Source organism: Myodes glareolus, chromosome 8, assembly GCF_982192425.1.
Source record: "Myodes glareolus chromosome 8, mMyoGla1.1, whole genome shotgun sequence".
Taxonomy (NCBI): Eukaryota; Metazoa; Chordata; class Mammalia; order Rodentia; family Cricetidae; genus Myodes; species Myodes glareolus.
The window spans coordinates 98456498-98483855 of record NC_142033.1 but is presented as its reverse complement, the minus strand read 5'-3'; the positions used below and the strand labels follow the sequence as shown (position 1 = coordinate 98483855).

The window sequence follows — 27358 nt, the reverse complement described above, 5'->3', positions numbered from 1 at the left end:
GCGAGGCTCTTCCTTTCCGATCCGCCATCTGTGGTGAGTGTGTGCTTCGTGGTCCGGCTCCGGCCTGTGGCCTTAGGCGTCAGCTCTTACCGGGGTCGTCGGGTCTAATCCATGTCTTTTCGAATGCAGGTGGCAGCGCCGCCAGGATGCAGATTTTCGTGAAGACCCTTACGGGGAAAACCATCACCCTCGAGGTACGGGCCAGACGGCATGAGAGCCGCGGCCTGGCGGAGACCTCGGTGTCGCCCGGAGCTTGAGCACGTTTCTGAGTTTTGAAGCTTGGCCGTTAGCCGAGAATGGGTTGCTTACAGGCGCCAAAGTTGGGTTTTCGGTGCCGAAAGTTGGCGGCGCCTGCCCCGTTCCGAGTCGCAGCGCAGGCTCGAGCGCGTGGCTGGCGCAGGGGTCGACACTCGCCCTGGCCCGGGAACGGAGTTGCCTTGTAGCACTCCCGGGAGGCTGTGCATTGCCTCGCCCGTCTTGAGCTCACCATCTCCCTGCTCGCTTTGTGTAATGTGGACATTCGCTGAGATCGATGTTCTAGCTTCTTAGCGTTTAACTGTGTTTTAAAACTTGTAGGTTGAACCCTCGGACACTATAGAAAATGTCAAGGCCAAGATCCAGGATAAGGAAGGCAAGTGATGTTTTGTTGCTAGAGAAATCACTGGTTGTATGACTTATGCATATTTGCTCTTAGGGTAGAAAACAGATTAACTTTGAAAACTCTGCATGATAATTTTGATTTTACGTATGAATTTTAACAATTTTCCCCAGTTTACTGTCTGGAAGCTATTAACATGTATTTAATGTTCAAGCACGTTCAAACATGAAAAGTGTTGAGTAGTCAGTCAGTGGCCACTGTTGGCAGTTTGATAGAGGGTTATCTGTAGCTTGGTATGCACCTAGTTTGATTAAACCAAGTATTTATTCTTGCAATTAGGAATTCCTCCTGATCAGCAGAGACTGATCTTCGCTGGCAAGCAACTGGAAGATGGCCGTACTTTGTCTGACTACAACATCCAAAAGGTTTGTTTGGGGGAAAACTTGCAGAAATAGGGATACGGGATTAGATTCCATGCGAGTCCATTTAACATTGAGAAGCAATTCAGCTATTTACTGTTAAAATGTGATGATGGTTGATCTTTTGGGTTTGTGGGGAGAGATCTCCTGTAGTCCAGGAGGGTTGTAATGCATTCCTGAGATGCTCCCACCCCCAAGTGCAGTGTGGGTGGGGTGGTTGCTGCTGGCAGGCACAATCACACCTAGCAGTTGACAGGCTGGAGTCAGGATTGTTGATGCTCCAGGGATTGATGCCTCCTTGATCCTTCATAACAGGAGTCCACCCTTCATCTGGTGTTGAGACTTCGTGGTGGTGCTAAGAAAAGGAAGAAGAAGTCTTACACCACTCCCAAGAAGAACAAGCATAAGAGAAAGAAGGTGAAGTTGGCTGTACTGAAGTACTATAAGGTGAGCTGCTGATCCCCAAAACCTGTGGTAGACTTGGAACAAGTTCAGAGCAGTTGACTTACAGGAGTGCTGACTTGAACACTAGAATTTCTTTAAATATTTTTACTTGTGAATATGCTTGCATATGAATGAAGAAGGCAGGGATGTCTGATCCCCTAGAGCTGGGGCTATAGGCGTGAGCTGTCAGATGTGGGTGCTGGGGACTGAACACAGGTTCTCAGGACAGTTTATGCTCTCAGCCACTAAACCATCACTCCAACCCCTAAAAGGCACTAGAAATTATTGGTGTTGTGAGGTCCAGTGGTTAATAACTTGAGTCACTTAAATCAGACTTCAGGATGTGTTTTGTGGAATTGTCTTAGAGTAAGTTTTTGATTTTTTTCAGGTGGATGAAAATGGCAAAATTAGTCGTCTTCGTCGAGAGTGTCCTTCTGATGAATGTGGTGCTGGAGTTTTCATGGCTAGCCACTTTGACAGACATTACTGTGGCAAGTGCTGTCTGACTTACTGCTTCAACAAGCCAGAAGACAAGTAATTATGTATGAATAAATAAAAAGACAGGAATTGATGTTTAGTATTGAGTTTTATTGTATGTTTAAAGACTGTTTCTTGGGCTATGTGACTAGTCCTTTTGGTTCCTGTCTTAGGTGCCAGCTGCCTGGCTTTGATTGACTTGAGCCAGAATATTTTAAGGGATGGGGGATGTCCTGGGCCTTAGAGAATGATTACTCTGTTCATGGAACTAGAGAGGCCATCTCCCTATCCCTTTGACCTTGCTTTAAGACATGACAGTATGTCTCACCCAAAAGATGAATTGATCACTTGAAGAGATGGCTCAGAGTTAAGAGCACTGGCTGCTCTTCATAGCATCCCGAGTCACAAGATAGGTGATATCCAGAGTTTAAGGAAGTATAGTCCCTGTTGATTATGCAGGAGGGGTCAATTTGGGGAGGGGGTGTTCATTGATTTGTTTTTTGTTTGTTTGTTTTTTTGGAGACAGTCTCTTTGTAGCCTGCCTCTGACTGGGATTAAGATAATGTGTCCCCTTGCCTGGCTCATTGTGGATTCTTAACTCTGATAAGGCAAAGATATTTGCTATATAAGAAAAAGAAGCTAGGGGCATGGTGGTGCATGTTTAAAATTTCACAACTTGGGAGGCGGGAGATTGCTTAACCAGCCTGTGTTAAGTATCAAGACCCCGTCTTTAAATAAAAGACATGAAACAATACATTTATCATTTTTATTGTACATTTAAAATCCTGGATCCCAAGACGTCTTAGCTGGCACTTCATTTTCCTCATAACAAACAATTTCATCTCCCACTTTGAATTCTACTTTTTCTTCATCTAAAGTAAGACCACAGTCCATTCCAGTTTTGATGACTGAAACGTCATCTTTATGGTGTTTCATTGAGGTTAATGAGCCTTTAAAAGAGACAAAAAGCCAGTTAGTATATTTAATAGGTATCTACTAAGTGGTACATGGTTTGGTGTAACTTGGTTTTCTACCTTAATGCAGGTTCTGGATACTAAACTCAAGTTGTCAGGCTTATGTGGCAAGTGCCTTGCCTGTGGATCTATTGACTGTGCCCTTCCCAATATAGACCTTAGGTAAGAGGAAATACCAAGGAAGTTCAAAAAATACTTAAAAGTTGACCTGATAGATCTGAAATCTACCATTTTAAAGGTAGTCTAAAACTGCACTCTTGAGATTGTATCAAATCTGAAGACCAGTCAGGGAGTGCCCTAATGTGTAATGTTGGGACCTTGGGACCAACAGACAATACAGGGACTGAACAACCAAGACTAATCTTGGGAGTGTCGTCAGAACTGACTGAGGAGCCTATCACAAAATGGCACAAGTTAAGGCTAGGCAAGGGAAAAAATGCATAGGTTTTGGATGTTATACAATCAGGACTTGGTGATTATGGTTTAGAAATAGTTTTTAATGTTGCTTACCCTTCCAAATAACTTGTCCATTTCGGATTAATTTAAACTTCTTCTGTTTTTCTAACTGACCCTTTTGAACTCTGCAGCCAGCCACAGGAACTTTTCTCTTCCCTTCTGTTACAGCAAACGTAGCTAGTATACAAGCCTCACCTTTAGGAGGAACACAATGGAGGAAAGTAATGTGTAAGTTCCAGGCCAGCCAGCACTACATATTCATACCCTGTCTTAGCCGAAATTAGTTTGGGAATTAACAAAATTAGTAGTTCCATTAACAGGTGGAAAATCCCAGGGGCTGCAGAGCTGACAGTTAAGTGACCCTGACTTAAATGTCCCAGTGTCCACCCACATGGTGGCTCATGAGCTTCTGTAACTCTAGTCCCAGGCTGGTTTCACAGGCACTGGCCAGACGTGTATACATTGATATGCAGGTGAAACACCCATACATAGCCAGGTGGTGGTGGCACACACCTGGCTCTCGAGGTAGGTGGATCTCTTGATTTCGATGACAGCCTGGTCTATAAGAGCTAGTTCTAGAACTGTTAGGGCTGTTACACAGAGAAACCCTGTCTCCAACAAACAAAACCTCACCCATACACATAAAAATCTCTAATCCCAGCACTTGAGAGGCAGAGGCAGGCACAGGCAAATCTCTGTGTCTGAGGCCAAGTTTGGTCTACAGAGAGTTCCAGGTTCTACAGAAACCCAGTCTGAAAGAGAACAACCTACTGTTTGGCTTTCCTTCAATACATTTTCTTTTTTGGTTTATTTGAGGTGGTTTTACTGTGTAGTCCTAGAACTCACTCTGTAGACCAGGCTAGCCTCGGGCTCACAAAGATTTCTGAGCCACTGTCTGGCTCAATCTATTTTCTAATTCAGACTGTTGCTATCTTTAAATCATTTCAGGTTTTTTTTTTCTTCATATACTGAACACTAATTGTAACTCAAGTTCTAAAATCAAAGTGACAAGTGACCAGTTTTGAATGTTTCCTGACTGATGGTGTCAGTAATATTTGGTGTGTCCACTTTTAGAAACCCTCAGTTGGCTTTTCCAAATTGCTCTTGGTACAAAAACATAATATTTTTGTATACTGTTCATATTTAGCCTGTAGTAAATCTATATAGATCCAAACTACAAAACTTATAAGAGAACAAATGTGGTAAATGAAATTGCTGATCTTCACATTTTAAAAATGTTAAGGTCAAAAGGATAGATGAATCCAGATTAAAAAGGATTATAAGAGATGTGACAACTGCATGTAATTTATGAGCCTGATGGGCCTGATCTAGGTGAAAAATCTGCTTTAAAAAGTACATTGTGGGGGCCAGGTCACATGACTTGATCGCAGGGCTTGGGTGCTGAAGGATCACAAGTTCAAGGCCATACTTTGGTATACAGCTGGGGACAGCCTACGTTACATATTACCCCATCTCAAAACTAGATAAAATCTGATCATAGACTGGATTAGACTATTAGAGTTAATACTTAAATTTAAATAAATTTGGCCTTTAATCCGTCCAAGAATATGCTAGAATACTTGAAAATACTTAACTATGTCAATGTATATTCATCTGTCAGTCTCAGAACAAAACCAAAAGTTCCTCTATGACACTATTATGACATGTACACTGTTCATGTGTAGACTTGAGGCAAGTTCTCACTTTGGTTTTATATCCTCTGGGCTCGAATGAACTTTGTCACTGTACAAGTCACATACAAGTCACGGAATTCTCACCTCATGGTAGTCATTTTTTTCTACAACATAAGCCTTGTATGGAACAGCAAATCTATTTCCCTAAGCTTTGCTTTTAGGTCCTTCCTATTTACAGCACCTGACGTAAATATTGGAAAGCTGCAGCCAGCACTTACCTATCGGGTATTCCTCTAGCCTATGAGGCAATCTGCTGCTTAGTTCCTCCTGCAAATCTTCAATAAGATGGTAGATGATTTTGTGAAGTTTAATCTTAACTCCTTTTTGTGCAGCTGATTGCTGGATAGCTTTGCCTGCATCCACGTTAAAGCCATAAATAACACCTAAGAAGCAGAGGCAAGATGAATACATTAGCACAAGCATTACAGTACAATCACTTATCTTTGAGGCAGAAAGTCAAACCTAAATTGTTTTACTTTCTAATAGCATAGCTATTGTGTGACTATTCTCATGAAAACTAGTAAAATTTTAATTATTTTTATTGGATTTTATAAATTGTACCTTGTTTAAAAGAAAGTTTTATGATTTAAAACAATTTTTTAATTTATTTATTGTGACTGTTTTGATTGCATGTATAATGTGTAAGCATGCATGATGGTTAGAAGGGGAGTCGGCTTTCCTGGAACTGGCATTACAGGGTGCTAGATAGATGGCTAACAGACAACGAATACTTGGAGTGCGTGTGCTACTGGGGACCAGGGTAATAAAAAAAAAAATCAATTAATAGTACTTGGTCTTGCACTTTATTCCCAAGGTTTCTGTGGCCATGACAGATGAAATTACTGATGTATTAGGAGGAGAATGCTAGCCAATGATCAGCCAATCACAAGATATAAGTGAGAAGGTACACAAGATGATGGGTTCACACAGATTAATATATAGCCCATAGAATCTTTACCATCAAATGTCTCAGCAAAGTTGACATCATTTTCACTAATGTCACCCAATCCAAAATGTACCAATTCTAGTTCACATTCATGGGAAGCATCATACGTATCAAGAAGGTTCAAGATGGCTTCCACAGATCCATCAACATCACCTACAGATACAGCAAGAGTTTAAAATGTGTTGTAAGACGCAGGTATGTAAAATGAAAATCTATTTTAAGCCAAGACAGGAATGGCATTAATAACTAAAACCACTTTAAGTTTAGCATTATAAGAACTTACAATATACAAATACAAAGAAATTCAAAGAAACATTTTACAATGAAATCAATACAAGCTATACTTGCTCGGAAAAAAAAAAATTGAACATCAAACCACTGGAAAAAAATCGAAGTAGAAACCTACTTTGATTTAAGGGATCGTTGGGGCAGTGCACATCTGTAACCTGGGCATTCAGAAAGCCCAGGTTAGCTTGGGCTATAAAACAAGACTGCCACCCCCGCCCCAATAGATAAAGGAGAGGGGTTCTAAATTATGAGAACAAAATTAAATAATTTAAACAGTGAGTAGCAAAGTAAAAACCTTCAAAAACTTACCTTTAATAATTAAAGGAAGTACATTGGAGTCCTTTTCTGCCTTTTCCTTGGGCTTTAAGGGTCTCTGCTCTTTTCTTTCAAGGTACTTCATATATGACCTCTTCTTCCAGTGCAGACTGCCATACTTTGCACGGGCTTTCCGATGCTCTTCTTGGTGCTCCTTTCGCATTTCTTCCATTATTTTCAGGTCATCTTTGCCTTTTTCCTCTTTCTGCTCAGTCTTCCTCCAGTCAACAACTTCTCGGGCCCTAGGCTTTACAGGGAAAACTGTTATGATTTTCCTGAAACTGGGTTAAAAGCTTGTGTTTTCCCTATTAGGAGCTCAACTCATAAGTTTCAAGAAATAAAACTTTAGGAAATTTGTATTAAAACAGTTTTAAAACTATCTAAAAAGCATAATACTACAGTTAAATTCTAAAATGGTACCCTGACTTCTTCACAGCCCCTTACAAACTATAATTAACATTAGCACTCTTATTTAATATTAAACATTATAGACTGGTACGTAAAGCCATCATTAGTATCTAACATTCAAGAATTAGGCTTGCATACCTCAGATTCTACTTCAAGAATTTCATCTCCTGCAGAAGGGAGGTCTCTCCAGCCTATGATTCCCACTGGCATGCTGGGATAGGCCTCATTAAGTGTTTGTCCATTCTCATCAAACATTAATCGAACTTTCGCCCAACTCTTTCCAGCAACTAGAATTGAGCCCTTTCTCAGAGTTCCTCTTTGAATTATAGCTGTTGTAACAGGACTAAAATGAATATAAAAAGTAAATATTCTTAATGCTATAATCAGGACATAATTGTACTTTTTTTTAAAGATTATTTATTGCATATACAGTATTCTGCCTGCATGTGTACCTGCACCCCAGAAGAGGGCACCAGATTTCATTATAGATGGTTGTGAGCCACCATGTGGTTGCTGGGAATTGAACTCAAGACCTCTGGAAGAAGAGTCAGTGCTCTTAACCGCTGAGCCATCTCTCCAGCCCCCATAATTGTACTTTTAAAAACTTTTTTTTTATGCATTGGTGTTTTGCCATGGGTGTTGGGTCCCCTGAAACTGAGATTACAGACAGTTGTGAGTTGCCATGTGGGTGCTGGGAATTGAGCTTGGGTCCCCTGGAAGAGCAGTCAGTGTTCTCAACCACTGAGACATCTCTCCAGCCATAACTGTACTTTCTTAAGTAGAGCAAAAAATGGTTTTATGGAGCATGTGCACATATGCGTGTGCGCGCACACACATGTATGAATATGAACATATCAGATTAATTCCCTTCTCAATTCCTCAAGAAGCTTTGGATACTATAAAGACTTTTACTTGGCCAAGGATTTATCAGGGTATACTTGCCTAACGTACAAAATCCCAGACTTTTGTTTTTCAGTGTGGTTGTATGGGGTTTATTTATGTGTCTGAATGTTTCACTTGCATGCATGTATATGTATGAATGTATGCATGTATGTGTGTCTGTATATGTATGAATGTATGCATGTATGTGTGCACCTTATGCTTGCCTGGTGCTCTTGGAAGAAGGCATCAGATCCCTGGGGTTACTGCTATGAGGCACCATAAAGGGGCAGGGAACTGAATCTGGTCCTCTGCAAAACCAGCAAGTGCTCTTAACTGTGGAGCCAATTCTCTAGGCCCTCGTCTCTTAATCTAGTCTGGCCCTGACTCTTCCAGCCTCAGTCTTCAAAATGCTGGGATTAGAGACGTATGCAACCATACTGGGCCAGGCCTCAGGCTTGTCCTCATCATGACAAAAGCCAAAAACAAAGCAAAGTATTCTTTACAACAGCCAAGGAGTAAAGAAAAAGAAGTAGAAGCAGCCCCAAATTTTCAGCAGATGAATGGACAGCTTGTTAAAGGACACAGGAGGGAACCTTAACCCTTCTAACTGAAACGAGGCAGTGTGAATGGACAAGTGCTGTGTGACTGCCCGGGCAGAGTATCCAGGCAGGAAAGGAACCATACACAGATTGTTCTGACTCAATCCTACCCACTTACTACCCCATTCCACACATGGCTATGAGACTGCTCATAGCTGCTACCAGTGTACAAAGCAATGAGAAAATCTGTGCTTATAGGCAAAACATTCAAGAAGAACATGACATCACAAAGACCGTCCTACACATTAGATTTCTGGGTCAAGTCAAAGAACTAGAAATTAAAATGTAACATTGTTAGCCTACCTGTAAATGCAAATATCTGAGCCAGTGGGGGGAGGGTGCCAACCAATTTAATCACTCTAGTCATCTAAGTGATGACAACACCTTCACTTTTGTGTGCTCTGTACTAGTGCAATAACATACATCGAAAATACATAAACTACGCACTATATATATATATTGTCACACAACCCATCCAACAAAATTATTAGTGTCGTTTAGTACACCCCTACCCTCTTCCTTTGTCGGTGAAAGACTCTATCACTGTTCCTTCCACTGGACCCGTGACATCGGCTTTCAGTTCCAGCATCTCTGCGAGAGCGATCGTCGCTTCTGCCAAAGCCATCAGATTGTCTCCCTGTAACGAAGAGTTAGTACACGTCAGCAAATACTACTAGTAAATGTCAGCATAAGAGGATGAAGAATTTTGACAGCTACAGTTTTCTTTTTAAGAATTAAAATCATGAAATAACCAATTTTATCAAAAGAAAAGGAGATAGAGAACTATCAGCAAGAAAACCTGACTCAAGGGCTAATATTTAATATTTGTTTTTTCAAGACAGGGTTTTTCTGTGTAGCCCTGGCTATCCTGGAACTAGCTTTTGTAGCCCAGGCTGGCCTCGAACTCAGAGATCCACCTGCCTCTGCCTTCTGAGTGCTGGGAGTGAAGGTGTGCGCCACCACTGCCCAGCTCTAGATATAAGTTTTAAAATTATATTCTGCAACCACTCACCTATGTCAACCTGAAAAATTACTTCACCTTCCTGGATTGCCTTCCTCTGTAACATAAAGCTAGATTAGATTATTCATTTACCTTCAGTGGCGCATAATCATCATGTGCCCTATGACACCAAGATTACACAGCTCAGATGGGCCTGGCGGTGCAAGCCTTTCCTCCCAGCATGGAAGAAAGGTAGAGGCAGGTTAGGGCCATCTGTCTATATAGAGGGTCCCAGGCCAGCAAGGGCTAGTAACTGGTAATAGAAACGAGCTGACGGGTAAGAGGTCCTGCTGTTCTCCATGCCAGCTAAGGGGCTGTTTGTTAATTTCTTTTTTTTCCCAAGACAGGGTTTCTCTGTGTAGCCCTGGCTGTCCTGAAACTCCCTCTATAGACCAGGTTGGCCTTGAACTCAGAGATCCTTCCTCCGTCTCATCTCTGGAGCACTGAGATTAAAACTGTGTTCCACTACTGCCAGGCAAGGTGTCTCATCGGCAAACCCGTGTCCTCTTTCTGGTACAAAGAGCTAAACCTGGAGCTTTGTGAAGATACAGTTCACCCCTGAAGTATATCCACTGCCCCTTTGTATTTCATTTTGAGAGAGTCTTTCAAAATTGCTCAGACTGGCCTCAAACTTGCCTTAGCCTCCTGGGTAGCTAGGATTATAGAGCTGTCCTTACCACAGGGAGCTTGGCATCTTACTTTTGAAACACAGTAATATAGGTCATATTTTATAAACACAAGAGGAGCTAGACACAGTTTTACTATTAAAAGAAGCATAATTCCTAAGCATCTTAGAGGGACCAAATTTTGGGAAAATAGGATGAAGTAAAAACTAATTAGAAAAAATAACAGCACCCAGAACTATCCCTGCAATGACTGGGGGGGGGGTCGTTATGAGGAAACTGTGAAATACGAAAAGAATAAAAGAATGGGCAAAGGAAATCATTACGCAGTAGCAACCTGAAGAGAACGGGTAGATGTTGACCTAGAGGTGAGTTACAAGTTCTAGATCATAACTAGAGAATAAATATAGTTATGGTTTCTATCCAGAGAGTAAATAATTGGTAATTTAAAATAAAATGGAGCTCAACATAAAAGATATTAGTAAAAACCAGAAGCATCACATGGGCAACAAAAAAACCAGCCTGTACAGTGCTTTGCTTCTTGCTATGGGAACGTATGTAACGAGTGATTCAAGTTGGGCTGATTCTGCCTCTGTGAGCGTGGGAAGCTGTGACGGCAGGAGCATGATGACCAGACGAGGGCTGTGGTGCTCGGCTGGCATCCTCACAAGCGTTAGCTGCAACTAGACACATCACAGGCTACTGGCAACTGATGGCTGCGGGGAAGGGCACCGGTTTCCCTCAGGGATGTGACGCTGGATGAGCTACCCTCGCGCCGGTGGTCCGTCCTACACCATCAAGTGCTAGCAGTACTAAGCGGTGGTGGCGCACGCCTTTAAACCCAGCGCTTGGGAGGCAGATCTCTGTGAGTTCGAGGCCAGCCTGGTCTACAAGAGCTAGTTCGAGGACAGGCTTCAGAAAGCCAAAAAAAAAAAAAAAAAAAAAGGTCTTGAAGGTGGCAGGGAATAGGAGGCGGCGGAGAGCAGGGAGCAGGAGTGTACTTGATGAAAATGCGTTATATAAACCAGGTGGTGCCTGGCTTTAATCCTAGAACTCGGGAGGCAGAGGCAGTCGGATATCTGAATTTGAGGCCAGCCTAGTTTACTATAGAATGAGTTCTAGGACAGCCAGGGCTACATAAAGAAACCCTGTCTCAAAACCAACAACAAAAACCCCAAATGAAGGAAATTCTCAAACAAAGTTTCTTGAGAAGGGATCTCATTGTGTAGCCAGCCCTGCTATGTAGAACAAGCTGACCTCAAACTCAGAGATGCACCCATCTCTGCCTCCCAAGTACTGGGATTAAAAGCATGCACTCCCACATCCTGGCACAAATAATAATTTAAGTATTTTTAGTTTTTTTGAGACAGGGTCTCAGTATGTAGACTTGATTGGCCGGAAACTCACTATGCAGACCAGGGTGGCTTCACATTTACAGATCCACCTGCCTCTGCTGGGGATAAAAGTGTGTGCCACTATGCCCAGTTCAACAATAAATTTACTAAAAAGCAAGAAAAGAAAAAAGGCAATCCCTCATAGATAATCCCAGAGTCTTATCTCTTCGGCAACTCTAGATACTGTCAAATTCACAAAATAAAAAAAAGTTAGCTAATAATATTAGTAATTTTTATGTATTTAAATCCCTCTTAAGTACCCAAAGACCTATTCTATTGTTTGCTACTTAGACAAGGCATGAAACATCAGTACTTTTTGTTATCAACTGGTCACCAATTCTGCTTAAAACACAAGGTTAGGACAGGTGTGGTGACGCACACCAACAATCCCAGCACTTGGGAGGCAGAGGAACTGCTGTGAGTTCCAGGCCAGCCTACTTAGTGAGTTCTAGGTCAGTCAGAAGAGAGACCCTATCTCAAAAGAAAAAGGAGTGTTCTTTGGGTAAGCACTGCTGTGTAGGTCACCCAGCGCTCACAGCTGCACACCATTCTGAGATGGCTGCACTTACCTTAAGTGCAGACACATGCACGGCTTGAACCTCGCCACCGTAATCTTCACACACCACATCGTAAGCCAGGAGCTCTTTCTTCACTTTTTCGGGGTCAGCATCTGTTTTGTCGCATTTATTTATCGCAAGGATAATAGGAACTGGAAGAGCAAGAGCCAGGAAAAGTGCAGATGAAAACTCCTTTAATTCTCGGCATTCATTGGGAGAAATGCCGACCTGCTCTGGCTTTCTCTTCATTCAATGGATGCAGATATTTAACCAAGGCCGAAAAGACCCACTTTAGACTCACGTTATCCTCCTCTGTCGTCTAGACAGAAAGAAAAAGAAAGGCTGGAGAGAAGAGTCAGTGGTTCAGAACACTGGCTCAGGTCACGTGTGGTGGCGCACTCCCTTAATCCCAGCGCTCAGGAGGCAGAGGCAGGTGGATCTCTGGGAGTTCGAGGCCAGCCTGATCTACAGTGAGTTCCAGGACAGCCAGGGCTACACAGAGAAACCCTGTCTTTGGGGGTGGGGGTTGCGGAGGGGGAGAAGGACAGGGTCTTACTATGTAGCCCTGGTTGGCCTGAACTTGCTATGCAAACTAAGCTGGGTTTGAACTCACAGAGATCTGCCTGCCTCTGCCTCTGAGTGCTAGGATTAAAAGCATGTACCATTGCTCCCAGCCTCTATGACAGATCTCAGCCTGTGGATTTGACCCTTTGGGGGTCAAACAACCCTTTCACAGGAGTCACTGAAGACTATTGGAAAACACAGATTACATTCTGATTCATAACAGTAGGAAAATTACAGTTATGCAGTAGCAATGAAAATAATTGTATGGGGGCTGGAGAGATGGCTCAGAGGTTAAGAGCACTGACTGCTCTTCCAGAGGTCCTGAGTTAAATTCCCAGCAATCACATGGTGGCTCACAGCCATCTATAATGAGATCTGGTGTCCTCTTCTGGCATGCAAGCATACATGGAAGGAATGTTGTATACATAATAAATAAATAAATCTTTTTTAAAAAAAATAATTGTATGGTTGGACCAGCACAACATGAGGAACTGTATTGGAGTCGTGGCATTAGGAAGGTTGGGAACCACTGCTCCACGTCTGTTCTGAGATACATTAGTCCAGACTGGCTAGAAACACACTATGGAGCTGAGGATCCTCAGTGCCTGAGCCTCCAGGACCTCATGCTGAAGATTCCACACGGCAGAACCAAGTGGTACAGATCTGAAACCTCACTCCTACCGGCATATTCATTAATCATACACAGCCGTTAGCCCTTTCAACTACACTAGTAACTGCTTGGTAAGACATGGTCACTGGTACCAATGTGTCATGAACAACATGGGAATAACCAATACTTTTTATTTTATTTTATTTTTTGTTTTTTTGAGACAGTGTTTCTCTGTAGCTTTGGAGTGTGTCCTGGAGCTAGCTCTTGTGGACCAGGCTGGCCTTGAACTCACAGAGATCTGCCTGCCTCTGCCTCCTGAGCGCTGGGATTAAAGGTGTGCACCACCACTGCCCAGCTCCAACACTTTTTAAAAAATTTTTAATTAGGCTTAAGTCCTACTCTGCAAGGTTAAAAACCCATATCTGGCATCATTCCTGAGCCAAGAACCTATAGCTAAGGGAGAACCTACTGTTACATGCTAATATATGGACATAGTATTAAACTGACTCCTAATGACTTATACCTATGGATCAGTGCATCTCTCAGCCCTCACCTGAGAAGCTTCTGTTTGCACGAGATGGTGATCAGCACAGAGACCCACGACTGGCCAACTGCAGAGAAAACTGCAGAATGCTCAGCCCTAAAGGGAACATGCATACTCCATGCCACCCCTGCAAGGCTCAGGACGCCCAGCCCTAAAGGGACATGAACACTCCACACCACCCCTGCAAGGCTCAGGATGCCCAGCCCTAAAGGGAACATGTATACTCCATGCCACCCCTGCAAGGCTCAGGCATTACTGTGGAAATGGGGTGGAATAAGGCATAAGAGCCAAAGGCTGTAGATGACTACAAGGAGACATTGTCTTCTGGATACAGCACAGCAGTTGCACTATAAACTCATAGTGGTGGTGACAACATGCACAAAAACCTGTGTAAGCCCAGGCTAGACCAAATCTCAGCAAAGAGAAGAGCCAGGCACAAAATCCCATTTCTAGCTATGGAGCTGGCAACCTAGGCAAGCCCAGGCTAGACCAAATCTCAGCAAAGAGAAGAGTCAGGCACAAAATCCCACTTCTAGCTATGGAGCTGGCAACCTAGGCAAGCCCAGGCTAGACCAAATCTCAGCAAAGAGAAGAGCCAGGCATACAATCCCACTTCTAGCTATGGAGCTGGCAACCTGGGCAAGCCCAGGCTAGACCAAATCTCAGCAAAGAGAAGAGCCAGGCATACAATCCCACTTCTAGCTATGGAGCTGGCAACTGTGAGCTGCTGGGAAAGGGGAGACAGCTTTCTCCTAAGAGTGAAGCTCTGGGAAACCGATCGCACTTCAGACCACACACTCTAGAATATTTGAGCAGTACAAACTGGTCTTGAATTGTTTTTGTTTTTCATTTGTTTGTTTTGTTTTTTGAGACAGGGTTTCTCTGTGTAGCTGTGGCTGTCCTGGAAGACCAGCTCTGTAGACCAGGCTGGCCTCAAATTCACAGAGATCCACCTACCTCTGCCACCTGAGTGCTGGGATTAGAGGTGTGCACTACCACCACCGCCCAGCTATAATCTTTGTAGTAGGTCTCTAAAAAGAAAACAAAAGGCAATGTCCTACTTTTTGAGTTCAGCAGGGCACCTCCCATACCTTGTGCTTCTTTAGCATGCTGAATAGACTCTACAGTTTGCTTCATCACTCCATCATCTGCCGCTACGACCAACACCACAATGTCAGTCACCTGAGCGCCTCTGGCTCTCATTGCTGAAAAGGCAGCATGTCCGGGAGTGTCAAGAAAGGTTATCTTTTCTCCAGAAGGCAGAGAGACTATGGAAACAGAAATGCAATTTACTTTTCAACATGAAGGAATATATGCCGTAATCAGACATAATATGTGATATATATACATACACACACATATATAATACACAACATACCATACACACACATACACACACACACACACACGTATATATGGAGATAGGGTCCTTGTATGTTGTCTTGGCAAGCCTGGAGCTTGCTATGTAGATCAGGCTGGTTTTGAACTCATAGAAATCTGCCTACCAAGTACTGGTCTTGAAGATGTGTGCTAACATACCTAGTTCACTAGTTTTTTAATTTGATTCCTCCCACTAATTTTAACCAGAAGAACACAGACGGAAATTTCATAATGCAAACATAAAACACAGTGAAACCATGAGGTCTTTCTTTTCATGTTATGATTTCAAGCCAGAGTCGTTGTATTTCTAGGATATAGCTGCTTTGATAAATGCATTGATTGATCACCATTCTGGAGAGAGGACCCACCAATAACTAGTTGTATAGGTGATCACTTCTACATCAGCAAACTGCAGCTATACAATTATCCTGAGCCACAAAAAAGCAATTTAGTAGGGAGTTGAGAGCTTCGAGTATGAGTGCAATAATAACAGGTTAGATCCCAGCCTTCTTATTTACCAGCTGTGCTCTCTGGACATGTCACTGAGCCCTTAGGGCTTACAGATCATAAGGACACTAACACCTACCTCGTGATGCTGTGAGGTGAAGAAGACAAAGCACAGAAGACGCTTAGCACAGTAAGTGCAAAGGACAGCGCTCAGTAAATGTAGCTACCATCTAACTGTTATTAAGAACACCATCCGCCTACATCTCATATTATATAGACACAATTAAAGAGGCAAGGTTCATTAAGCCCAAAAGAGCAAAATAGCTTTGTTTCCACAGCAAGTCCGAGATAACTGTTCACTGCCAGCTCAGTACTTGATCACTCCGGTGGCTTTAAGCAGCCTCTTTACTTTGAATCTGTATACTTCACAGCATGGCATTTGACTAAAGAAAACAAGTAAGTGGGGTTCCCAAGCACACTGCAATGTTATTTGTGTCCATACCAAGAAAGGCACCAATATGCTGAGTGATGCCTCCAACTTCCATTGCTGCCACTTGAGTTTTTCGAAGTTTGTCAAGTAACGTCGTTTTCCCATGATCAACATGACCCATTATAGTAACAACTGGGAACCTTGGTGTTAATAAAGCTGGGTCTGCCTGGGGCCTACAATTAACAGCAAAGGAGTTTCATTTCTTAAATGCGCAATAATTGTGAATTGGTTCACAGCTATCACTACAAACTACCATTAACAACAGAATACAACATCCAGGTTTGATTAGCCATGACGATTTATCCCTTTCACACAGAACAACTTATGGCAGAACAGCCAATGACTCACGTTTGTTATAGGGTTGGCTTCTTCAGATTAGTGGGTGGAGCTGAATCAAGATTTAAAATTCAGACTAATATATGTACTCAGCAAACTATGAAAAATCACACTCAGTTTCATAAAAAGCTGAATATACTTTCTGATGCTTTGAATAAATATTAACTCTTTAGTCACAGACCACTTTAACCACAGAAGAGACTTCAGAGTAAATTTCCCATAAGATGCCGAGTAAAACCGCACAGTGAAGTATTAGTTAATATGCAGGTAAGTTTTACCTTCTTACAGCATCTTTGTTCTCTCTTACTTTCTCCTGTTTTAATTTGCTCCATTTCAGCTTCATTCCTGCCTTCTTTATAACTTCTTTGATCCAGACTTCATCTAAATATGAGTTTGCTTCTAATGAATCTATGTCAATGGCAGTGTTCAATAAAGCTTCATATATATAATCTGGTTGGGATAAAACACAATCTCTTATAATCATGAATTAAAAGGTTTAAAAAGTGAGATCTGGGGACTGGAGAGAGATGGCTCAGCAGGTAAGAGGACCTGAGTTATCTTTGTAACTTCAGTTCCAGGGACTCCATGCCCACTTTTGGCCTCTGTAGGCACCAGGCACATACATGTGCTATAAAGACACACATGCAGGCAAAACACCCGTGTACATTCAAAAATAAAGTAAAATAATAAAAAAAATTCAGAAACACAGTGCTTCAGTCTGTGATGTTTCTCTGTGTACAAAAATAAATCATCTGTGAGGATGATAAGAAGCTTTGTGTCTCCAGACTCCCAACATAGTGTAGGAGACACAAAACCGCTCATTTTCACCACACATACCTTTATTTTTATTTATTTATTTATTTGTTTGTTTGTTTGGGAGAGGGTTTCCCTGTAGCTTTGGAGCCTGTCCTGAAACTAGCTCTTGTAGATCAGGCTGGCCTCGAACTCACAGAGATCCACCTGCCTCCGCCTCCCAAGTGCTAGGATTAAAGGCATGTGCCACATCGTCCGGCATAGCTTTATTTTTATACACAGAGAAACATCACAGGCTGAAGCACTGTATTTTTGAATAATCTTTTTATCATTTTACTTTTTTTTTTAAAAAACATGCATGGGTGTTTTGCCTGCATGTGTGTGTCTGTTTAGTACATGTATGTGCCTGGTGCCTACAGTATTAGAAGAAGGTATCCCTAAGTAAGCAGAATATATGTTGTGAATGTGTCTATAATTCTGGTACTTAGGAGACTTAGGGAGGAGTTAGAGGCTAGCCTGAGCTACACAGTAAGACCTTTCTCAAAAACAAACAAACAAACAAAAACAGAGAGAGAGAGAGAGAGAGCAAGGAACATTCATTTTAGTGGTGTGTTAGTAAATAGGGAAGCTGTTAATAAAAGACTGGGCAGTGGTACACATCTTTAATCCCAGCACTTGGGAGGCAGAGGCAGGCGGATCTCTGTGAGTTTGAGGACAGCCAGCTCTACACAGTGAAACCCTGCTGCCAAAAAAAAAAAAAAAAAGAAAAAGAAAAAAAAAGAAAGAAAGAAAGAAAGAAAGAAAAGAAAGAAAAGATCAAAAGGAAATTTACAGCATTCTCCAGTTCCCATCACAGAACTCCTTCAATCACAGTTGATCTCAAGTCACCAACATTTGCCGTGGCTGCAGATGCCAAGAGATGGGTACTACGACACCACGGGGCCGGGTTTCCACTAGCAGATATGACAGGTACTAATAACCCAAAGGCAATGAAAATAGGAAACAGTAAAGGAAATTACTAAGTATTGAACTCAGGCCACATACACACTTCGACATGTATACATGATAAATAAATACATTAACTTTTTAAAGTTTTCATGGAGTTTTACTTCTTTGTTTATGATTTACTTATTTAGAGACCAGATGTCATAGGTGGGTGTTGAATCCCTAATCCTCCTGGCTCATCTTCCTGACTGCTGGGGTAGCATGCGAGCGCCATTTGAAAGTGGGAGTCCTAGCCTGTACAGGACCCTGAGTTCAATCTTTAACACTAGAAAAGACGAAAGAAGGAAAGAGGGAGGGAGGGAGGGAGCCAGGAAGAAAAAGAAGGAAAGAGGGAAGGAAGTATAAATGTATCATTTAAAAATGTGCAAATTTTTTAAGAAGAAAAGCTAGAGTTATTCCCACAAATATATCTCTGCTGGTCTTAAATAATTTGTCAAACTAGTGAGAAAAAGGAGTCAGAAAGCTACAGCAAAAGAAAGGGAAATTAGGAGCAGGAGAGATGGTTCAGTGGCTAAGAGCACTGGTTCCTCTTTCAGAGGACCTGGGTTTGATTCCCAGCATCCACATGGCCTCCGACAACAACTGTTTATAGCCCCAGTTCTAGGGCATCCTATGTCCTATGTCCGCTCTGGCCTCCTTGAGCCCAGAGACATGCAGGCAGGCATGTCTTTTTTTTTTTTTTTTTTTGAGACAGGGTTTCTCTGTAGCTTTTGGAGCCTGTCCTGGAACTAGCTCTTGTAGATTAGGCTGGCCTTGAACTCAGAGGTGTCACGTGTCCATATCAACACCCCCCCCCCCCCCCCCCCCCCCGCCCTTGCCACCTCTGCCTCCCAAGTTCTGGGATTAAAGGTGTGCACCGCCACCACCCGGCCACTTGAAACTGTTTATGTAGACCAGACTGGCTTTGAATTCACAGCCTCCCAATTGCTTGAATTAAAGGTGTGTACCTCCAAGTGTGGGCTTATCCAATTCTCTTAACTTCTCGAGACATCTCTCAGCCATACAGAAAACTTTTCTCATAGTCTCTGATTAAGCTGAAAGAGCTACATTTGGGAAGAAGTCAAGAAATGATTAGGGTCTGTAACCTAAAATAAAAAGAATTGGTATAACTTAACATTTGAAACACTAATCCAGCTCACTGCAAGTGAAACCCAAACTTTAGCCCAGAAGTTGTAGCGCACGCCTTTAATCCCAGCACTCGGGTGGCAGAGGCAGGTGGATCTCAGTGAGTTCGAGGCCAGCCTGGTCTACAGTGTGAGATCCAGGAAAGTCAGGGCTGTTAAAGAGAGAACTATTATCTCAGACAAAACGAAAACAGAATCCTGACGCTTTCACGCCCCAGGATGCTTCCTTGTGAGGTTTTTGGGCTCACCTACGTCTTTTGCCATGGCTTTGGCCAGTTCCTCCACAGTCATTCCAACCCATACTTCCACATCCCTTTTAGACTTCACTGGGGACAACTGAGATCTTGACGGTCTTTTTTCCTATTAAAAAGATAGAACACATAAGCAAGAAGGAAGGAAAAGTATGTTTTTCCCCCCAGAGACAGGGTTTCTCTGTGTAGCCCTGGCATGCCCTGGCCTTGAACTCAGAGACCTGCCTGCCTCTGCCTCCTAAGTGCTGGAATTAAGGGTGTGCACCATCATGCCTGGCTGAAGGAAGAAAAATTTAAGTGACACTTTAGATTTATTTTGTAATATGTACCACAACTACAGTTATTCCTATCGGCAAAGTTCTTGTAAACGCTTAAATTGCACAACAGGAAGAGCAGAACTACCCGTTCTCACAAAGATCTGTATAGAATATGGCCTCATACACTATTCTATAAATGATAAAAAGCTCAAAACATATTTCTATACATAGTTCTATACACTTTGACTTCGGATCAGGTAATGTAGATGATGGATATCTGCAACAACCTTCTTTGTCACAAAAAGCCTGTGCTGTTGTAAGGCGGCACCCACGAGCATGTCCGTCTGCCAGGGCCGGGCGCACAGCTGCTCGGCCCACACCGGAGAAGCCGGGGAAAAGCCCGGCTTCCACCGCGCGAGCAGTCCTCTCTGACTCAAGCTGCGCAGCTGCCGACAGACAGTGTGCAGTCGCAGCCAGTTCTCCAACTTCAGTAGCTTCTGATTCATGCTTCTCCTGGGGGGCGGGGAACAATTTTAAAACAAAATTTTGGTTAATAGTTAAATCAAATTAGCAAATAGGAATTGAAGATTTACTACATGAAGACCACGTCACAAATAAAACTGGGTTTCTGCCCTCAAAGAACTCACAGTCTAGTGAGAGGTGAGATTCTATGCCAAGTCCTCTCCTGACAACAGCTATTACTATTGCTCTTGTTACCATTACAGTAAGATTGACAGGCGACAACAAACCCTTCACAGGGGCCAGCGGTACAGCGCGCTTTCTCACACGCTTAACGCTGCTCAGCTGAGTGTGGCACATGCAGGAGATCCCAGGACTCAGGTGAAAGCAGAGCTCAAGGCGAGCCTTAGATACAGATTGTGGCCTACTTTGGCTACCTATGACACGGTCTAAAAACAAAACTATATATTTTTTTTTTATTTTTCAGGGGCTTGGAGAATGATAAAATACTTGTTTATTGTGTACAAGAACCCAAGTTTGATCACACATACAGACACGTACACACAGAGAGACAGTCTCAGTTAAATACTTTAACGTTCATTTTAAAGCCTTTTCTCTCTACTTATATTTTTTTCTTATATAAGTGAAGTTACATCATTTTTTTTCGATTTATTCCTGTTTTGCCTGTGTGTATGTCTGTGTACCATGTGGGTGCAATGTCCCCCAAAGCCAGAGAGGCATCATATCCTGGAACTGGAGTTCCAAACAATTGTTAGCCACCACGTGGGGCTCCCAGAAGAGCAGCCAGTGCTCTGAACTGCTGAATTGTCTCTCCATCGCACTACGTTATCTTTTAAAATTTTCAGTAAAGAATATACTGTTGTTTTATAACATCAAGTATTATTATTTTTTAAAAGATTTATTTATTTATTATATATACAGCTTTCTGCTTGAATGTATGCCAACAGGCCAGAAGAGGGCACCGGATCTCATTACAGATGGTGGTGAGCCACCCTGTGGGTGCTGGGAATTGAACTTGGGTCCTCTGGAAGAGCAGTCAGTGCTCTTAACCTCTGAGCCATCTCTCCGTTCCCAAGCACTATTCTTTAATGTTACAAAAACAATAAAAACTATAGAGTATTGCATTGAATTTACCTTAATCATATAGCACAGCACTTCTCAACCTGTGGGTTGCAACCCTTCTGGGGGGGTCACATATCAGATATACTGCAGATTTACATAATGATTCATAACAGTAGCAAAATTACAATTATGAAGTAGTAATGAAATAATTTTATGGTTGGGGGTCATCACACCATGAGGAGCTATATTAAAAGATCACAGTATTAGCAAGGTTGAGAACCACTGCTGTAGAGTTATCTGGAACAAAATTCTCAACTTTTATCTTGTCCGAAAATTCTTTTAACTGTTTCTCTCATCACAAAATACGGTATTTCTACAATAAACTTGTAGATTGATAGAGGATTGATAGAGGATTTATGAATATCAATATTTTATAATGTTTAGAAATAGCAACAGCATAAGACATGATCAAAGAAATGGAAGTGAGTTTGCTACATAATAAGACATTAAACTATGATCATAATGGAACATTTCAATTCATTGTCCTCACATGTATTCTGTGGCTCTGGCAGGGTAAATACACTGACTTTTTTGAGACAGGCCTCACTGTATTGTTAGGCTGGTCTGGAACTCATAATCCCCGGCTTTCACTTCTACAAGCTGTGATGAGACAGGTCCACCATGCCTTTCTATCAATGTTTTTTTTTTTCTCATTTTTCTTCCCCTCACCCCTCCCTTCCTTCTTTCCTTTTTGTTTTGAGATAGTTTCTCTGTGTAGTCTTGGCAGTCCTGGAACTTGCTCTGTAGACCAGATGGGCCTCAAACTCAAGAGATTCACTTGCCTCTGATTCCTGAGTGCTGGGATTAAAGGTGTGCATCACCACCACTCTGATGTGGGATTCCCCTCAGGATGCTGTGAACACCATTGGTTAATAAAGAAGCTGCTTTGGGCCTCCTGCAGCACAGAGTAGGGCAAGGCAGAAATTCAAGCAGATAGAGGAGAGAGTAGGCGGAGTCAAAGAGAAGCCATGTAGCCGCAGGAGAGAGATGCTGGACACCGGACAGAACCTTACCAGTAGGCCACAACCACAGGGCGATACATAGATGAATAGAAATGGGTTAATTAAGATATAAGAGCTAGCCAATAGAAGTGTGAGCTAATAGGCCACGCAGTGTTTTAATTAATACACTTATGTGTGCTTAGTTTGGGTCTGGGTGTCTGGAAAATGAACAAGCAGCCTCCACCTACATCACTTGGCTGTTCTCTTCGTTTTTAAAAGAAAGATATGATAGCCGAGTGTGGTGAAGGTGACTGTAATCCTGCCAGCTGGGAAGCAGAGGCATGAAGATCAGAAGGCCAAAGCCAACTTTGGCTACAGAGTGAATTTGGGGCCAACCCAGGCTTCTGGAGATCTTGTTTAAAAAAATAATAAAACAAACAAAAAATAAACCCCATTGTTGGTGAGATGGCCCAGCAGGCAAAAACAATCTTCAAGCTTGACAACATGGGTTCAACCCCAGAATCCACTTTAACATGGAAAGAAAGGTTCAACTCCCCCAAATTGTCCTCTAACCTCTACATGAGGTCCATGACACGCACATGACATACCTGCACATATACACATAACATACATCACAAATGCACAGAAAAAAAAACAAATAAAAGGAAAGAAACAAAAGTCGGAAAGGACACAGTAAAGTCGTGAAGAAAGTACTGGGGAGGTAACCAAAGAACCTTGGGTGGACACCTGCTTTGACACAAATCAGCATTATCACGGCAGAGCAAGTCACTCTTGTCCTGTGGGCCTCATTTTCCTCATCTCTGTAAACAGAAAGTAGAAGTGTTCAACTATCTGTCCTGTCTACAATGAGGCCACAAAGAGTGCAAGAGATGATTTATTTGTTTCTCACTGATAACTGGCATGCTTTGAAGATTCACCACCATTAGTCAAAAACACTCACAAGTTATTCTCTTGCTCATTTGCAGATAGTTCTGAGGCGTTGTGTTTAATATAGTTAGCATCTTACCTTCTCGCCCAAGTAAGGATCAAAAGTAATTCTGGCTTCATTCCAAACAAATGAAGGATGACTTAGAAATTCAGGCCAGGCCTGGCAACAACAGCCAAAGGCTGAAGCAGGAGGATGACAAGTTCAAAACCAGTCTCCATCCTTGGCTACATAGGGAGTTCAAGGGCAGCCTAGGTATATCAGACAAACCACCACCCAGAAGAAAAAGTGAAAGAAAAGAGAAAAAAAGAAGAGGGAGATGGAGTGTGGGGGTAGGAGGAGAGAGAGGAAAGAGAGAATACATGGGTCCAAGTGCACGGACCTCAGGTTCAATCTGCGATGTTGCGGGGAGAAAAGAAGAGGCCAGAGCGGTGGCTTTGGTATAGAGCACTGCTGCTCTTGACACAACTTAGCTCAGTCCCAAACATCCGTTTTGGGAGGCTCACAATTCCACTACTCCAGTTTCAGGGGATCTCACTTTCTTCTTGCTTCTATAGGTAGGCAGGCATAACACACACATACACTTAAAAAAATATTAGAATCCAATAACCAAGCATTTACATATCTACCATATACCTCAAAAAGCAAGTAGGCATATGCTTCTGATCTAAGAAGCAAAAGGAAGTGCTCAGAGAGCATAGGATTCCTTAAATCTTTTTTTTTTTCTTTTGGTTTTTCTTGAGACAGAGTCTCACTATGTAGTTCTGGCTGTCCTGGAACTCATTATGTAGGCAAGGCAGGCCTTGAACTCAAGAAATCTGCCTGTCTCTGCTTCTAGAATGCTACCACTTAAAGCACCAAAGGCGTGTGCCCCTACGCCCATTATTAAATGAGTTGTGAAACCAGATTGACAAAAGGGCATGGATGAATGGAATGGTAAAGACTACAGGACAAAACAACACAGAAATAAGTAATTGGGGAATCAGACACATCAGAAAAAATAACCCAGATCTCAACCCTGGAAGGAACCTTGGTTGTTAAATATTCCAAAGCCTCATTTACAGAGGACACTGGAATTCAGAGGGGTCATTCCCTACTGCCATAAGGTTAGTGGCCGCCTGCACTGGAACTCAGGTCAATGCGAGGAGAGGGTGGAATGCTGCAAATGCCGAGCTGCATTAACAGAAACGTCTGAATGGACCAGCTACAAGTTTTAGAAAAGAAAAAGTAGTTGTGAAAACCAAACCCCGCCGCCGCCACGCGAGCCACCGGGAAGCGCGCACCGGAGCGCTCTTGGGCACTCATCAAGCCTCGACAAGTGACACTGACACTCGAAACCACCCTAGCTCAGACTCCACTCACTCAGCTCCCAGGCGAGACCTCTTCCGGACCCAGAATTGTGGGTCAGTCAGTCCGTCCCTTCCGCAAGGTCCCCGTTGAGCTTCCGGTCCCGCCGGAAGCGCCTTTCCCAGGGCGTTCGGGGCTGTCTTTGGCTGGTGGAGGCGCTCGGCGTGTCCCATCCCTCCCCGGGAAGGACATGTCCTCCACACACACGCGTCTCTAGCAGGAAGGAACCGGTGCACGGTGACTATAGAGAGCACTAACGGGATTTAAAAAGTCACCTCGCGGGCACGCTAGGTAACGGAGCTTGGGAGCTTGGGCTGCTAGCCCCGCCCATTCCCAGTGTATGGACCGGGAGGTGTTTTGTCAACGCTCTGTGCCTCGACTTCTTCATCGCTGTATTTCAGTGACTTGTTGAGAACACCTTGCCCATGTAAACATTTTTTGGTTTTGATTTTCGTTGTTTTTCTCCACTTTGGAATCTTTTTAGTCCATCCTTTTGATCACAGCCATCACCACCTGTTGAGGTTAACTCGTTTACATCTAGCACTTCCACAGAATAATGGAATAGTAAAGTTTCTTCCCCAAAACATGCTTTGCACTTATCCCCCATTGTCTACCCTAACTCAGGCCTCTCAACCCACTCCTTTCCCCTTTTTTATTTTATTTATTTATTTATTTATTTTTGGTTTTTCGAGACAGGGTTTCTCTGTAGCTTTGGGGCCTGTCCTGAAACTAGCTCTTGTAGACCAGGCTGACCTCGAACTCACAGAGATCCGCCTGCCTCTGCCTCCTGAGTGCTGGGATTAAAGCTGTGTGCCACTACCGCCCGGCTCTTCCCCCTTTTTAAAAACTGTATGTATATGGGATGGGAGACCATTTGTGGGAGTCAGTTCTCTTTCCACAAAGTCGAAGGGATAGAACTGAAGAACTTAGGCTTGGCACTAAACTCCTTTACCCAGTTAGCCACCTCACCACCCGCTTCCCCTTCCCATCACAAAGGGTTACAATCAATATTAATGAGTAAAGACTCCTGGAAATCTTTTTTTTAATCAGAGTCTCCACTGATCCCACACTTGAAAATGCCTTAAGTTCATTCCAGTTCTTACCATTTTACCTACTGTTCAAAAACATCTAATGAAGTTCATTCTTTGCAAGCAAGTCTTTGCTCTCACTTGCTTTGGCAAGCAATTGAGGAACCAGTAGAAATACTGTTGATATGGCCTACTAAAATTAACCTCCAGCCACCTGTTAATTTTCTTGCATCTGTACAGGCTCTTCATCTCTTCAACTTCAACCACATCTCCTGTTTGCAGTTCAAATGCTTTTGAATTATCATCATTCCCGCAAACTTCCAGCCTGGAGTCATTGTCTTTCCCAGACATTATGTGTACTGTTTTCAGCTTCTGCTTCTCAGGCCTCTCTGAAACGCCTTAACTCTGCTTTAAACCTTTGCAGCCATTCTCTGTCTATGAATGAACACATCCAGATGTATTTACTGGGAGTGTATAACATGTTAGTGCCGGGCGGTGGTGGCGCACGCTTTTAATCCCAGCGCTCGGGAGGCAGAGGCAGGCAGATCTCTGTGAGTTCGAGGCCAGCCTGGGCTACAAGAGCTAGTTCCAGGACAGGCTCCAAAGATACAGAAAAACCCTGTCTCGATAAACCAAAAAAAAAAAAAAAAAAAAGATGTTAGTACTTAAGATTGTAATAAAAGGGAAGTGGAGAGAGATGGTTTACTGGATAAGAGCACTGGCTGCTCTTCCAGAGGACCTGGATTCTATTCCCAGTGCCCACATAGCAGTTCACAATCTTCTGTAACTTAGGTTCCACAGGGATCTTACGCCCTCTTCTGACCTCTGCATGCATGTGGCACATGCACATATACTGAAAAAAAATTTTAAGAAATGAATAAAACTGGGCTGGAGAGATGGCTCAGTGGTTAAGAGCATTGCCTGCTCTTCCAAAGGTCCTGAGTTCAATTCCCGGCAACCACATGGTGGCTCACAACCATCTCTAATGAGGTCTGGTGCCCTCTTCTGGCCTGCAGACATACACACAGACAGAATATTGTATATGTAATAAATAAATTTAAAAAAAAAAGAAATGAATAAAACTTAGGTTGAGTTGCTGACACTTTTAAATGAGTTTCATTTTTTAAAAAGGAAAGATTGGAAGAAAAGACCATGGGCCAGTGAGAGGGCGCCTGTGCCACGCCTGAGTGTGCTACCTGGAAGCCACACACTGGGAAGACAGAACAGACTCCTGCAAGTTGTCCTCTAGCCACACAAATACCACACCACCCACCCCCTCCCGCCACAAGTACACGCACTTAAAAGAACCTCTTTATCAAGCAAAGCAGGGCTGCTTCATAAATTGCTGTCAACAAAACCACTGTATCTGTAAATTTAATATGCAATAAATTCTGACATTATGAAATGATGTTAATGTTTGTCTGCTTCTGATAGTGTATTCGGATCCAGCTGATTTCTCCAAACTTACTATAGGAGCGAATTCTTCTGAGATGATTCTTTTTTCATAATCTTTAGAAAACAGTTTTCCTGGAATGGGGTAGAAAAGATGATGCTACACACCACTTAGTGGCTTTGGGTATCTTTGGTTTTTTGTTTGTTTGTTTTGTTTTTTCGAGACAGAATTTCTCTGTGTAACAAGTCCTGGCTGTCCTGGAACTC

At 42.8% G+C, this 27358-nt stretch overlaps 2 protein-coding genes and 1 long non-coding RNA gene across 12 annotated transcripts; 2 read left to right on the top strand and 1 right to left on the bottom strand.

The window, feature by feature from the left end:
* The first annotated feature begins 43 nt into the window (after positions 1-43).
* Rps27a (ribosomal protein S27a) lies at positions 44-2692 on the top strand. The gene is made up of 5 exons (XM_048427575.3): positions 44-194; positions 577-631; positions 938-1023; positions 1333-1464; positions 1850-2692. Exons 1-5 carry the CDS (start codon positions 147-149, stop codon positions 1997-1999), a joined length of 471 nt encoding a protein of 156 aa, XP_048283532.1. The 5' UTR covers positions 44-146; the 3' UTR covers positions 2000-2692.
* Positions 2691-24859, bottom strand: Mtif2 (mitochondrial translational initiation factor 2). 10 transcript variants are annotated; one of them, XM_048427554.3, is made up of 15 exons: positions 24687-24859; positions 23098-23199; positions 20123-20354; positions 19576-19687; positions 16724-16895; positions 16122-16282; positions 14884-15060; positions 12087-12226; positions 9013-9137; positions 7158-7362; positions 6606-6858; positions 6021-6161; positions 5281-5445; positions 3423-3563; positions 2691-2888 (listed from the first exon to the last, which is right to left on the bottom strand). In XM_048427554.3, the coding sequence occupies exons 1-15, from the start codon at positions 24842-24844 to the stop codon at positions 2716-2718; spliced, it is 2457 nt and encodes an 818-aa protein (XP_048283511.3). In that variant the 5' UTR covers positions 24845-24859; the 3' UTR covers positions 2691-2715. The 10 variants fall into 10 exon arrangements, with proteins under 10 accessions (XP_048283511.3, XP_048283519.3, XP_048283516.3 ...); XM_048427562.3 differs by having other exon boundaries at positions 20123-20348; positions 23126-23199; positions 24687-24704; XM_048427559.3 differs by lacking the exon at positions 24687-24859 and adding an exon at positions 24608-24624.
* On the top strand, positions 24823-27107 carry LOC125395846 (uncharacterized). Its single transcript, XR_007230673.3, has 2 exons — positions 24823-24962; positions 26831-27107. It is a non-coding gene; the product is annotated as an uncharacterized LOC125395846 (long non-coding RNA).
* Positions 27108-27358: the final 251 nt, after the last annotated feature.

What these genes read in the sequence shown, in the direction of transcription:
- Mtif2 (XM_048427554.3), bottom strand. Translation starts at nt 24,844, where the DNA reads ATGGGACACGCCGAGCGCCTCCACCAGCCAAAGACAGCCCCGAACGCC. An exon ending in AGGTCTCGCCTGGGAGCTGA is followed by an intron (nt 23,200 to 24,686) that starts GTGAGTGGAGTC and finishes TTCTGTTTACAG; the next exon opens with AGATGAGGAAAATGAGGCCC. An exon ending in ACTTCCTTTAATTATTAAAG is followed by an intron (nt 6,162 to 6,605) that starts GTAAGTTTTTGA and finishes CTGTATCTGTAG; the next exon opens with GTGATGTTGATGGATCTGTG.
- Rps27a (XM_048427575.3), top strand. Translation starts at nt 147, where the DNA reads ATGCAGATTTTCGTGAAGACCCTTACGGGGAAAACCATCACCCTCGAG. An exon ending in CAAGATCCAGGATAAGGAAG is followed by an intron (nt 632 to 937) that starts GCAAGTGATGTT and finishes TCTTGCAATTAG; the next exon opens with GAATTCCTCCTGATCAGCAG. An exon ending in CTGTACTGAAGTACTATAAG is followed by an intron (nt 1,465 to 1,849) that starts GTGAGCTGCTGA and finishes GATTTTTTTCAG; the next exon opens with GTGGATGAAAATGGCAAAAT.